The 15,098-nt window shown below is 42.5% G+C and overlaps 1 protein-coding gene across 1 annotated transcript in view; it reads right to left on the bottom strand.

The window, feature by feature from the left end:
* Nucleotides 1-1,276: 1,276 nt before the first annotated feature.
* Nucleotides 1,277-15,098, bottom strand: part of NARS1 (asparaginyl-tRNA synthetase 1) — a 30,464-nt gene continuing 16,642 nt past the window's right edge. The window contains exons 11-15 of the mRNA XM_083354802.1: nucleotides 13,058-13,193; nucleotides 11,610-11,723; nucleotides 8,538-8,669; nucleotides 6,326-6,457; nucleotides 1,277-4,713 (exon numbers count right to left, since the gene is read on the bottom strand). Coding sequence (XP_083210928.1) covers nucleotides 4,582-4,713; nucleotides 6,326-6,457; nucleotides 8,538-8,669; nucleotides 11,610-11,723; nucleotides 13,058-13,193 — 646 coding nt within the window. The 3' untranslated portion in view covers nucleotides 1,277-4,581. The remainder of the gene's footprint in view (nucleotides 4,714-6,325; nucleotides 6,458-8,537; nucleotides 8,670-11,609; nucleotides 11,724-13,057; nucleotides 13,194-15,098) is intronic.

The raw sequence follows: 15,098 nt of genomic DNA, 5'->3' as shown, positions 1-15,098 counted from the left end.
CAAAGAGATACAGAAGTCTCCAAAATTCCGGCCAGGTAGTGGCTGCACAGATCTTTTCAGCTTGACAGCTCTAATTGCAAACGTTTCATTGTCCAGTAATCATTACAAGTGGAGCTTAAATAAGGTGCAGCAGGTGCAGGAGCTGCATTGAGGTCCATTGATAGATGCAGATTTGCTAGGTATTTAAGAGTTCCAGATGCAGCAGTGTTTGTGCTCCCAACATCAAATCACGGACCTGGTGTAGGCAACCAGCGGTGCTAAAGTTAGATACAACCCTGGAAATGCATTTTTGCAGCCCATGATTGTTTAAAACTAGTATAACCCTGCAAATAGAGATCTCAAAGCAGAAACACTGGTTATTTTCGCCTGAACTCTTGAATGAACTGCCTATATTTTTTTTGAAGGTGTAGATAGGAACAATATACTTTGCTGTGAGGTTTATGATGTCCTCGCCCCTATCTGCAGCTGCCTTAAAAGTTCTGTTGCAATGGAAATATAAGATAAAAATGCAGAAAGTGCAAGACTTTGTTGCAAAAGGCTTATCCAAAGACCACCCAATATTTTGTGAGTTTATTAGCTCCCTCAGTACAGTTTAACAAGGTTCCATATTGTCAAGGTTTGTGGGAACGATTATTGTCAGTGATGGAGAACAGATTTTTGTTACTGTGAATAGCAAGGTGGTGGCATATAAATTAAATAAATGCCAGATCTTTGCAGCATTTTTCATTGTTGATAAGGATAGATTTTTGTATTGGATGCTGCAGACATAAAACAGGCAGTCCCACTTTTACTCCAGGAAACACTTGAGGGACTATGTATAGCAACATCTATAAACACTTCATACATTTTATTCATGAGCAAATTTTATAAAATGTACTGTATTAGCAATCGAACTGCCAAGTTCTGATATATTTCAGGAAAATTTGTACAGGTAATCCTTGACTTACAACAGTTCGTTTAGTGACATTCAAAGTTACAGCTGCGCTGAAAAAAGTGAATTATGGCGTTTTCCCACTTAACGACTGTTGTAGCATCCCCATGGGATGCGATCAAAGTTCAGAAATATGGCCATTGACTCATATTTATGATGGTTGCCATGTCCTGGGGTCACGTGATCCCCTTTTGCAACCTTCTGACAAAGTCAAGGGGGAAGCCAGATTCACTTAATAACAATTTATTTATTTATTTATTTATTTATTTATTTAATTGAATTTGTATACCGCCCTATTCCCGTAGGACTCAGGGCGGTTTACAGGGTAGTTAAAACCATGAAATACAAAAAATTAAAATCAATTAAATCAAATTCAAGTCCCAAGAGTAAATCTAAAACCCAGTTAAATTAACAACCCCAGAGTCTGGACCAAACAGATCAAAGAGCCAAGTTTTCAAGTCCTGGAGAAATGAGTGAAGGTCGGGGGCAGTCCTAAGTTCTGTGGGTAGTTGGTTCCATAGGGCAGGCGCACCCACAGAGAACGCTCTTCCCCTGGGAATAATTTGACGAATTGAACGACTGCAGTGATTCACTTAACAACTGTGACAAGAAAGGTTGTAAAATGGGGCAAACTCACTTAACAAATGTTTCACTTAGCAACATAAATTTTGGGTTCAACTGCGTTTGCACGTCGAGGACTACATGTATTGAATTTCACTGAGGCACTGTAGTTCCTCATAGCAGAGAAAAACAAAATGGCCCACTTCATGTCATACTAAGCCATAATGAGGTTTGGTTGAGCTTGGTATATTAAGCTACCCCCCAAATTTTGGGAGACACAACATGCTGCAATGGTTATTGGGCTGGCATTGGGGATCACAGATTTAGATTCTTTTCTCATTTATGGAAGCTTTGTCAGTGACTAGGCCAGTCATACTTTCATCCCAACCTGCTTTTTTTTACATGGTTGCTGGTGGGTAAGATTGGATTGACCTTATTATTACCATCTTGAACTCTTAAAGGCAGTGCTTTTTTTGTAAAAGAGAAAGCTGCCGGAACTCACACGTCATACAACCCGCCTTGCCTACCCTACAAGGTTCCATCCAAAAAAGGTGCCGGAACTCCGTTCTGAGCGTTCTATGAGAAAAAAAGCCCTGCTTAAAGGTAAGGCAGGGTGTATCTCTAGAGAAAGAAGCTATATGGCCCACATAATTAAAGCAGCTTAACAACATGCTTAATAAATGTTGGAGAAAATCTGTCCATATGGTCCAGAAGACTTGATACTGACTTAGTGGCATATAATCAATAAATACATTTGGGGCTGGTAAAACATGGCTTAGGGAATCATTTAATATACAGTAGGGGCCAAAATTGTGGAAACCTTTTGGGAAAAGTGTACATTTGAGGTTTGATAGCTAATAAAACTTTTTTTGGAGTAGTACCAGACAATTCTATATCAATGGAAAGATAATTTAATCAAGAATGTAATGCAATAGCTTTTATGAAGGATTTGCTATTAGAGTAAGTTATAAAGAAAAGTGAAACACTTAGAAAAAACGAGATATACAAAAATTATCACCATAGAAAAAAACGATATATTCAAAAATTATCACCAGTTTTTTCAGCGCTGTTTTAACTTCAAGCAGCTGCTAAACAAATGGTTATAAGCAGTGGTGGGATTCAAATATGTGAGCAACCAGTTCTCAGTGTGGATATCACTTCTGGAAGTCCATTCTGGGCCTGGGCAACAAAAATTAGCTACTGGTTCTGCCGGTGCGATCTGGCTGAATCCCACTGCTGGTTGTAAGTCAAGAATGTCCTATAATTGATTTTTAAAAAATTTATAAATATACTTGCCTTTAAAAAAGAAAATTTTCATTCTGTCCTACCACTTGTTTGAAAGGCAATGGCTTCAAATAATTGGATTATTTTTATCATTATTTTTCATTGCTCATCACTTTCCTTATGTTCTACGCCTACTGGACTGTGGATCTTACACAATCACAATTTCATGACTCATTTCTTTGACCTACTCTGGGAATCCTTTTGGCTAATAGGTAGGAAGACAGCAGTTTCAAATACATGAAAAAAACCTGCCTGCTCAAACTTGGGCTGGCATGGAAATTGAGATGTCATCATGAATTGCCCTACTGGAATTCCTTTGCCCATCTTGTGGTCAGGCCAATATGGCTGTGAAGGAGTGAAAGGACACCAAGTCTCAGAGGCCAGATGTCTTTTCCCATCTCTTCTTTCTGAAATCCCATTAGTTGCCCCTGCCCTTTGGAACGTCTTGCCACAGGAGATAAGAGCCTGCCTTTAGGAGCCTTCAGGAAAGACCTTAAAACGTGGCTATGCCAGCTGGATCCTGAAGGAGCAGCTGTTGGCTGGAAGCGATCGGTACAACCACCTCTTGCCTCCAAACCCGTTTTTTAGTTTATTTTTTTAAATAAAATAAATTTTTTAATCCATTTTATAATTGTGAATGTTTATTTTTTCTTGATGTAATAAGCTGCTCAGAACTGCCTGAACTACGAGATGGGCAGTAAATAAATTGATAAGACATTTTAAGAAATGGCAAAATGAAGACAAATGGGACAGTGATGTGGAATACTTTTGCCCATCCAATGCTCTGAATTTATTGATTGCTGCTCTTGAAATGGGAACAGACATAGCAGTTAACAGAAATGTGTAACGTTGAGATAAAATGAACATCAAAGAATTCTGCCAGAGCTGGGAATCCAGAATCTCCTATGTCCCTTCTACATTTTTTCCTAATTGTTTTGGTGGCTCAAAGGCAGTTTATGTTTCAACTATGTCAGTAAAGACATTTATAGGAAAGCTAAACACAATTACTTGCAGACTAGGAAATATCAAGAGTGTAGTAATACATCCAGCTTTCTTCAATGCCAGCTCCGCTAGGAGGAATAAAGACATCAAGTATTTTTCTGAACCAACCGTTTAACATAACCCATATACACAGATCTTGAAATGCAAGCTAATTAGCTGTAAAAAACAAAGCTTTTTCATGAGAAATTATAAAATTTAAATAGTAGTCATCTTTATGAAAGTACTGAATGCTATTAAGATAGCTCAGAAGACTATTTCTAAGATCCTAAAGTAGTGGGTCAAAACTGGGCTAGAATTGTCCCTTTTTCCCCCCTGGATTTTTCTTTATTTTTAAAAACCATTTTATTTGCCCGCAACTCACATTTGCTATCCGTATTGGCAAAGTCTACCTCCCAATGTCGAATAGTTCATTTCCCCTAAATCTGAAATCAAATCCTAAATCCAGCTCCTACTAAAAATTATGAGATGCTTTGCATTTTTTCTTTATAGTTTTCTGAGAACGCAAGTCTACAAAGTGTTATTACAGATTGTATGACCTTGCTGTACAGCCCACAGCTAGTTTCCACTGGCAATCAATGATTTTTAAATATGCTAAAAGAATACATGAGAATGAAATCAGGTTGAGCCCAAGAAAAGGGAAGACACTTCTGGAATCAGCATACTGGAATTTAAATTCCAGTTCAAAGCAATTATAATTTCATTTGGGGGAAAAAAATTGCAGGTATTTGTGGGATGAAGACATGAAACTATGAGGAGGAAACTGGTTAAGGTTGGATAGACTTTGTCCATCAAGAAACTCTGGATTAGGGTTTGCATCGCTGCACAAAGCGAGGGTATAGGCATACATCTCGGATATGGTGTCTGTTCAGAATCCAGGTCAGGAATCGCTCCAGGCCTAATCCATAACCACCATGAGGACATGTGCCATATTTACGCTGCAAAGCCAAAAATGAGAGAGGTATCAGTAAATGCCCAACGAATAAACCACCTTGCAACTCCAAACCTAGATTTGTGACTTAATAGTGCACATTTACATGTCATGGTAAACCAATGTGATTTGCCTGGGTTTTCCTTATGAAACCACCCCTTCTCCATTTCTAAGACATAATTCCTATCTTAACGTTGTGCAAATCTGATACCTTATTAGATCAGGGGTGTCAAATTCACCGCATCACGTGACGTGTCATGACGTATCATGTTTTTTTTCCCATTGCCGGAGATGGGGTGGGCGTGGCTTCCACGTGACACATCCGGCCCTTGGCCGGACACCCTTACCTTAGATTATTTAATACCTCATGGCTGAGGGACAAATTAACCATCAGTACTTATACTGGCAGTCCATTCTTCTTCCAAGGGTTGTGATGAATTGATTCAATTGTCACATAACCCTGTGTTGTGGATTAGTTTGAAAAAAATGTGTTGCCATTCTCCGGCTGGTATCAGGGAAGTTTGCGCTGAAGAGCAGGGGCTGGAGAAAGGCTGCCATTTTGGAGCCTTGCTCCAATTTGGAGACACTGACTGGGTTAGTGGCTGAGGAGTAAGAAAACCTGTTAGGCATGAAAGACAGTTGGGTGATCTTGGGCCAATCACTCTCTCTCTCTCAGTCCAACCCAGCTCACAGGGTTGTTGCTGGAGAAATAGGAGGAGGAGGAAGGAGTATTAGGTATGTTTACCTGCTTGAGTTACTTATAAAGCATTAAAGGGTGAATAAAAATCAAGATGGATGGATAGGATAGGATGGATGGACTGATGGACAGTCAGGTAAGCTGTTTGCTCATACAGACCCATTGCATGTATTCCAAAAGGCTTGCCCCTTAGGTAATATTTAAAACGTCTCATGCAGGCAATGGCTTCTGAGTGGCCTCTTGTGGATGCAAACCTTTTAGACATTTCATAATCCTTGGGCCAAAGTCCAAAGAAGACATTACACCATTCATACAACTATTGCTCGAATGTATTTTTAAACTGAATCACAGCTGGGGAGAGGATCTCCCTGATTTGCAGGAAGAAAACAGATGCATGAAATCTCATCACTGCAAATAGGCTTTTTTCCCATAACCTGTCACCCCCCACCCCCCCCCAAAAATCTTAAATCTCTTCCCCTTTGTAATAAGAAACAGCCATCAAACTATCATGTTACATCACACATAGGGGAGCAGAATCTAAGACAAATGAAAATGCAGTTTTGAAGCTTGAGATTAGAAGCACATTATGATACTTTCATGCTGAAGAATGATTTTTGCTTTACAGCTAAAGTATCCCTGCAAAACATACTTAGAACCTTGAATTGATAGGTTTTATCCCCGTGTATTTAATGATAGGCATCTTTTTTCAGACTGGTAATTGGGATGTGCTGGAAATTTCGGCAGCCTCTCCAGGTCTGTTCCAAAAGTTTTCTGGGGCCTGTTTAAGCATTTTCTACACTAATTGGTCCACCAAAGCCTGGGCTTGATTTGATCTTTGGTTTGCCTTCCAAGATTACAGTGTTCCTCCCACATGGTAAATGAATGGCAGAAATGCCACCAACTCGTAACACCTAATACATACCTGGTCTGTATACCAATAATAAGGAGTGGGATCAATTCCTTCTCTCTTGTAACCTTCCAGTAGCTCCTCACTGTCCCAAATACGCATGGAGCCTCCCACAATTTCACCAACATTAGGCATCAATACATCAACCTAAAAATCAAGACCAAAGAAACCAGTGAGAGTCAGAAGATGAGTATGATTTAACTTGGTTTAGAGTAGGTCTTTCAGAATTGCAACTCCTAGCCCACAACATTTCAAAGAACTTTGAAATGGGATGAACGTAGAAGACAACTTAGAAGAGATGGGATGCCAAGCAGAAGGTGGCGATTGTATCATGCATGGCCCAAGGATTAAACATGACTAATGTAAGTTTTCAGTGAGGTTTCTCCTCTTCCCTCCCCCCCCGTCCACTAATCAGATGGGACTGTAGGCGGACTGTCCATAAGAACATCTAGTCAAATATTATATAAACAGATTATCTCCTGCGAGTTGTAGGGCTGAGTGACATCTTGTGGTCAATGACCTGTAAAACAGCCTTCCAGGAACAATATCCAAAACTTTTAATCACAGAGCTGGTGCCCCCGCCCCCCAATTTTTCAGGCTGAAAGGAGTCCTGGAGGGTAAAATTTAATGACTTAGAAATGCTCTCTCCAAGTTAGGAATGATGCATTTCAATCCTTTTGTTGTTGTTGTTAGTTGCGAAGTCGTGTCCGACCCATCGCGATCCCATGGACAATGTTCCTCCAGGCCTTCCTGTCCTCTACCATCTACTGGAGTCCATTTAGGCTCACGTCTACTGCTTCAGTGACTCCATCCAGCCACCTCATTCTCTGTCATCCCCTTCTTCTATTGCCCTCAACCTTTCCCAGCATTAGGCTCTTCTCCAGTGAGTCCTTCCTTCTCATTAGGTGGCCAAAGTATTTGTGTTTCAACTTCAGGATCTGGCCTTCTAAAGAGCAGTCAGGGTTGATATCCTCTAGGACTGACCGGTTTGATCGCCTTGCAGTCCAAGGGACTCACAGGAGTCTTCTCCAGCACCATAGTTCAAAGGCCTCAATTCTTTGGCACTCAGCCTTTCTTATGGTCCAACTTTCACAGCCATACATTGCAACTGGGAAGACTATAGCCTTGACTATACACACTTTATTTCAATCCTAGAATGTTCTTTTTAGCCCTTTCGCTACAGGTTACTACAAATATGTGTAGTGCTTTCCTCCTCAACCACACGTCTAAGGATGATTCCAAATCATCCAGGTCGTGGTTGTTCCAAAGGTGATTTTCAAAAGGCAACTGGGCTTTCTTTTTCCCCCCCTTGAAAATGTTTTGCTTCTCATTCCAAGAAGTTTTCTCAGTTCTAGATCCGAGGAAGCTTCTTGGATGAGAAGCGAAATGTTTTCATGGAAAACAAAAACAAAGAAAGAAACTCAAGATTGTTCAGTTGCCTTTTGAAAAGCATCTTTGGGACTCCTCAGCCACAATTTAGCTTTCGGCATGGGTTTAGACACCACATTAGATCAATCACATTATGCCTTAACCAAACAGTCACTGACTGGGATTCATCTAACTTTACACAGGATTATCTAAGATTGACCAGCATACCATTTTGGGTGTCATATGAAACATCAGTTGTGAATACCTCCAACATATACATTCCAAATGTATAGGATAGCGATTTACCTAGAGATTCTCAATCATCCAAGTCACTGTTGTCCCAAAGGTGCTTTTCCAAAAGGCAACTGGACTTTTTTTTGGCTTTTTTCCCTTGAAAACATTTTGCTTCTCATCATCAAGAAACTTCTTTAGTTCTTGGATGAGAAGCAAAACATTTTCTGGGAGCAAAAACAAAAAAATCCAGTTGCCCTTTGAAAAGCAGCTGTGGGACAGTCCAGGATAATTCTCCAGGTATACGTATGGATGGGGTCTCATCTACAAAGGTCTGCCAGAAGTCAAAGGACACCAGGAGAGGAAGAAGTGCAAAATGACAGCATAGCATTGTACCATTAGCCCGGCCCTATGAGCTTATGAAACAATGCTCTTCCATTATTTTGATGAAAGCAGCAATACTCTGCACATACTCGGGAGTCAAGTATTGCTTCATTTTTTAAATCCTGTTTTTGCATAGGTTTCAAGACCTTCCTAACCAGGCGGGGAATTTAGACTCCATAGTAGGAAGTCGAGCAAGTTTCCCCCCCCCCACCAGTGCTGTACACGAAAGGGAACACAAACTGACAGATTCAGTAAGACGGGAATCCTCAGGGCAGCGCTGCATGTAGAAGGATTTAATCTCAGCAGGAAATCGACACAGCAAGATTGGCTCATTAATAGCATCGGTCATCTGTCTCTCTGGAGCTTCTGGGATATCCTGTGGTTAAAAAATGCATCAATTAATTTCTCCTTCTGCCTAGAACTGTTCCACTTCCACTGATTAAGCTACTTTCTATCTCTGGAGTCACATCTTTTAAACTACCCTAAAGCCTTACTTCACTTACTGGTGCTGTATATTAGCAGCCAGAAATGGGAGTCATCCAGTGATCAGATCAAAACAGGTTGTGTACATGGACAAGCAACATTTCCTCTGTGACCAAAACACTGTGCTTGTCCATGTACACAACCTGAGCAAATCCTTCAAGGAGTTGGACCAAGCCCTCCAGAAGACATGGCTGTTTCAATCTTTTGAGGAACACTTTACAGATAGTTATCAAATTAACACATTTTAATGGCAGTTTGAAGTTACAATGATACTGGTCTTCGCGCTTATGACTGTTGCAGAACCTGCAATCATGAGATTGCCATTTGTGATCTTCCCATCCGGCTTCTATCAAGCAAAGTCAATGGGGAAATAGGCAGGGAAGGTCACAAATCAGTCATATGTCTGACTTAATGACTGGCAAAAAAAGTCGTAAAATTGGGTGCTGTCGCATGATGTCTCATTTCATAACCACACTGCACACAATGAATTTTCCAATCTTACTGTGGATGCAGCCACTGAAAATAAATTTTTTCTATACCTTCTGAATGTACATCAGACGTTTGACCGAATGAAGAGGTCTTTGGAAAATTTGAATACCAGATAAGCTTTTATAATATTTAAATCAACCAGGCCCAGCATAATTATGGCTTTAGGGGTCATAGATAATCAATTGAATTCTCCTGGAGATCCGCATCCCCTTATGATTAGCTTCACACATTAAATTAAGAAAGCCCTTCCTTGACTATTTCTACTGAATAAACTGCCATTGGCTAAGCTGACATGAGCTGCCAAGCCATGCATTGTGGTCTATAAATCACAATGTGTTTACAGCCAAGCCCAAACAAACCATGCTATGGCATTGGACAACGTGCCACTAGATTCACAACTTCAATCTGGGACAAGAATGCAAACCTCACGAGGAACAGCCACCCATTCACCTTTGGGAGATAATTTCCAGTAAGCAGAACAACAGAGTTGGAAGGGACCTTGGAGGTCTTCTAGTCTAGCCCCCCTGCTCAGGCAGGAAACCCTAGACCATTTCAGACAAAAAGCTAAGATGGACCCCTGCATAAAAAGGAATGACTATACTTTTTGTTTCTTTTACTGCCTTCCCCCCACCCGACAGATACTCTAATTCAGGGGTGTCAAACTCAATTTCATTGAGGGCCGCATCAGCATTGCGGTTGCCCTCAAGGGGCCGGGTGGGTATGGCCTGGGTGGGCGTGGCCTACTGGGTGGGTGTGGCCAGAGTGCGTATGGCCTACTGGGTGGGAGTGGCCAGCTCTACATCGTTCGCATCAAGGGTGCCTATGGGGGCCTGGGCAGGAGTGGGAGAGATCTGAGGGTCTCTGGCAGGAGGAGGGTCTCTGGGCCAGGGCCAAGGCAGTGGGGGCCGTTCCCTCACTGTTTCCAGGATGGCTTCGTGGGCCACATGAAACCACTTCGCGGGCCGGATCTGGCCCCCGGGCCTTGTGTTTGACATGTCTGCTCTAATTGATACTCTAATTCTCTTTATCTTTCCACATCCTTTCCCACACAGAAAGGGACAGATACCGGAATTTATTTATTTTAACCTTTTATATATATACAATAAGGGACGCGGTGGCTCAGTGGGTTAGGACACTGAGCTTGTCGATCAGAAGGTCGGCAGTTTGGTGGATCAAATCCCGAGTGCCACGTAGCAGAGTGAGCGCCTGTTACTCGTCCCAGCTTCTGCCAACCTAGCAGTTCGAAAGCACGTAAAAATGCAAGTAGAAAAATAGGGACCACTGCGGTGGGAAGGTAACAGTGTTCCGTGCTAGTCATGCCGGCCACATGACCACGGAGACGTCCTCGGACAAGCGCTGGCTCTTCGGCTTTGAAACGGAGATGAGCACCGGCCCCTAGAGTCGGAAACGACTAGCACGCATGTGCGGGGGAACCTTTACCTTTACCCTTATATATACAATTCTCCTATTTTCTTCACAACAATAACCCTGGGAGGTGAGCTGAGCCGAAAGAGACCCCAAATCACCCAGTTGGTCTTTCATGCCTAAGGTGGGACTAGAACTCACAGTCACCTGGTGATTGGCCCAAAGTCACCCAGCCAGTTTTCATGCCTAAGGCGTGACTAGAACTCAGTCTCCTGCTTTGTAGGCCAGGGGTAGGCAACCTCGGCTCTTTTATGACTCATGGACTTCAACTCCCAGAATTCCTGAGCCAGCTGGCTCAGGAATTCTGGGAGTTGAAGTCCATAAGTCATAAAAGAGCCGAGGTTGCCTACCCCCGGCCTAGGCCAACACCTTACCCAATATACCAAACAGCTCTGACATTTGGTGTGTGTGTGTGTGGGGGGGGGGTTCCAGCTTTTTTCACCACCAGGAAAAAGGCTGCAAACTAGATTGGAAGTCAGAAAAAGTTCAGGCAGAAGGTAATGGCAAGCCACCTTCATTAACAGAACCTAGTCTGAGAAACAGGTCAAAGAGGCAAGTAAATAAAACAGCAAGAAGTCAAAAGGAAGACAGCTAAAAAAACAGTTGGAGAATAACATTTAAGGAAAAGGAGTGTACACAAACTGATTAACTTGATTGCTGGGTTTTTTGAAATTAGGGCAACAGCCACAATTTGCTGGTCAGCTTGACGTCCAATAACTTGACAATTTTAAGGAAGTGGAAATTTTTGACTGATTTCAAGTGGGATTTTTTTTTTACTTCCCGGTCTACACTGGTGCTCTCCAATCTAAGCTAATCCAAACCATCCAAAAAATGCTGCTGCCCAGTTGGGCCAAATGCTTGACTGCTTTTTTAAAAAAAAATATACAAGAGAAGACACGGATGCTTGTCAGAAGCTTACATCTCCAAACTCGTAGTAGGTGTCATCTTCCTTTTTCACCTCGTGATCCTTGAGCCATATCAGGGCTTCCGTGTAGTTCATCCGTTTGAAGGGGCGCTTGGGAGGCTCAAAGTTCTGCAATTACAGGTGAAAGATGCACTGGTAAAGATGGCAAGGCTTTAAAAACTACATCAGTTGGGTGGCTTAATTTTATCATCCTCTTTGGGTCACATCTATCTTGAAAATGCCAGACATTTTGACCACTAGTGAATCAAAACATACAGATAGTCCTCAACTTACGATGGGTCACTTAGTGACCATTTGAAGCTAGGATGGATCCTCCAAAAGCTACTTAATGACCTGGTTCCAGTCTCCTTCCCCCGCCCTCCCCCCCCCCCGATTACATGACTGGGTTGTTTGAAAACTGGCCAACATTTATGGCTGTTTGCAGTGCCTTGTGTTTACATGACTGCCAATTATGTTTTTCCCCCCCAGAAACCAGCATTTACTTCTGGTGTCTGATATAAAAAAACCCACACCATAACAAACATTTATCGACCTTTGTAAAAAAGATAAAATCGGGTCCAGTCATGTGTTGACCCGTTTTACAACCTTCACAACTTATGGTTGTAATTGCAGGGCTCAATTATGGTCCTAACTCAAGGACTACTTGCAGAAATGAGCCTTTAAAAACATTTCATATATTTATGCTTCCCTCCCTCTTCATTTCTATGGCCACCCTTGTGCCATATTCTGGATTACCGTATTTTCTGGCGTATAAGACGACTTTTTAACCCATGAAAATCTTCTCAAAAGTCAGGGGTCGTCTTATACGCCGGGTGCTGAAACTTTAGGGACAGGGCTGGCTGGAAAACCTGGAGCGGATCTCCCATTTGGTCTGCGTAGGGAAAGCAGGACAAATTGGAGAAGAAGCTGCAGTCTGTGATTTTTTACAGGCTGGGGTCTGGGCGTCTTTCCTTCAAAAGTTGAAGAGCAGCTGCAGTCTATCCCAACTTGAAAGGCAGGTGGGGAATGCAGCAGCCAGAGCAGCTGCTTAGCTCTATGGACACATTTGACTCAGGAACTGGGCGGGCGGGCTGGAAAACCTGGAGCGGATCTCCCATTTGGTCTGCGCAGGGAAAGCTTTAGAGTGAATTAGGAAAAGTTTAATCCACTTGCACTGTTTTATGTTTACATATTTGATGACAAACAGCCTTATGTTTATAAGTGACAGTTTTCCTACTAAGTACCTGCATGTCATAAGCATTTGAATTAAAATTACCATATTAAAATCAAATCTGATGTTTTTTAATTTTTATTTGGTGTGTGTTGGAAGAGGGGTAGTCTTATATGGCGAGTATAGCCCAAACCCTAAAATTTAACAGGAAATGTAGGGGGTCGACGTATACACCGGAAAATACGGTATTTTCTGCAACAAGAAAAGTTTTATTTTTGTCTCAGCCGCTTACCGGATTAAGGGCATACACTAAATCAGAGACTGGGGATTTGAGGACCCTATCCACCACATCACAGACGAGATCCTCCAAACGGTTCAGCAGGTCTTCATAGCTCATGAAAGGACACTCAGCTTCAATGTGAGTGTATCTGGAAGACGAAATCAGTGTCTTCGTGAGAAAAAGCTGGGAACCACCATGAAATTCCTCATCCCCTTCTGGTATGACCAGGACCACTGAATGCACCTTTGCAAATGTACCTGGAGAAACCACTATTCCACTCAGACTGGGACTGGATTATGTCTCTGCACACATCAGTTCACCATTTTGGGGAGAGTGGCAGAATGAAAGGATGGGAGGGAGAAGGATATCTATCTGTATCTATCGATATCTGTCTATCTATCTCCTTGTCTCTCTCTGTCTATCCATCTACCCATCCATACATCCATCTAGCTAGCTAAGCTCTACCTATCTCCATACCCCTCTATCTACTATAGTATATCTGTCCTCCATCCATCCATCCAAACGCCACTCATCTCATTCAACGACTCTGGGCAGCTTACAATTCCAAAAATATAACACAGTTAAAAATACTGAAAACATTTTAAAATAGTGAAAACAATAAAAATCCTTTAAAAGAGCCTTGGTGGAGCAGTGGGCTAATGCCTCCTTAAGTAACACCAGCTGCCTGCAATTAGTGCAGGTTCGAGTCCCACCAGGCTCAAGGTTGACTCAGCCTTCCATCCTTCCGAGGTAGGTAAAATGAGGACCCAGATTGTTGGGGGCAATTAAGCTGACTTTGTAATAATGCCGCTTGGGGTGTGTGTGAAAGCCCTAATAAGCAGGCATATACATAGAATGAAGGCTACTGCTAAGCTTGTAAGCCGCCCTGAGTCTTCGGAGAAGGGCGGGATATAAATGGAATTAAAAAAATAATAAAAAAAAATCCACATTAAATAGACATAGATAAGAGCAAGAAGACAATTGACTGTTAGCAACGTGGCCAGGAAATGGGGCTCCTGACACTTTCAGCGCCTCAGTGCTCGGGACACAGAAAGGTTTTTAGAGCCTTATGAAAGGCTTACACTGGGTTGGGACCGTTCTGATCTCCGAATGGAGGGGGCCACTGTGGAAAATGCATGTCTTCTGGTCCCGGCCAGCCGTTATTCTGGATGATGGGATCTGCAGCATGCCCATTCTGCTTGATCTAATTAAAACTCTCTGATTTTCACAATTCCTCTTTGGATATGATCTTGTGATTGTTAATTTAATCTCCAACTCTTGTTGTTTTATTGGCATCCCCTGCATTATTCCCAATGCTTCCTCTAAGCAACTAATCCAGATTTTTAGCAAGTGGACACTTGCTTTAGTGCTTTCCATAGAGAAAGGGAAGGAAAGATGCCACACGAAAAGTAAACAAGAGAGAGAGAGAGAAAAGGATGTTGGGAAGAAAAACCAAATAAGTAGCTTCTCCTGACTTTGGGTTTCAGCCCTACCACCCGACACACAGATCTCAGGATTAACACAAAATAACAGAGTTGGAAAGGACCTTGGAGGTCTTCTAGTCCAACCCCCTGCTCAAGCAGGAGACCCTATACAATTTCAGACAAATGGCTTAAAAGCCTCCAGTGGACAGCCATTTGTCTGAAATTGTATAGGGTCTCCTGCTGGAGCAGGGGGTTGGACTAAAAGGTAAAGAAAGGTAAAGGTTCCCCCCGCACATGCATGCTAGTCGTTTCCGACTCTAGGGGCCGGTGCTCATCTCCGTTTCAAAGCCGAAGAGCCAGCGCTTGTCCGAGGACGTCTCCGTGGTCATGTGGCCGGCATGACTAGATGCCAAAGGCGCACGGAACGCTGTTACCTTCCCACCGTAGTGGTCCCTATTTTTCTACTTGCATTTTTTATGTGCTTTCGAACTGCTAGGTTGGCAGAAGCTGGGACGGGTAACAGCGCTCACTCTGCTAGGCGGCACTCGGGATTCGACCCGCCAAACTGTCGACCTTCTGATCGACAAGCTCAGCGTCCTAACCCACTGAGCCACCGCGTCCCTTCTGGG

This window comes from Vipera ursinii (genome assembly GCF_947247035.1).
Source record: "Vipera ursinii genome assembly, chromosome: 2".
In the NCBI taxonomy this organism is placed as follows: domain Eukaryota; kingdom Metazoa; phylum Chordata; class Lepidosauria; order Squamata; family Viperidae; genus Vipera; species Vipera ursinii.
The sequence above is the reverse complement of the archived record's forward strand: the minus strand, read 5'-3'. Positions and strand labels throughout refer to the sequence as shown.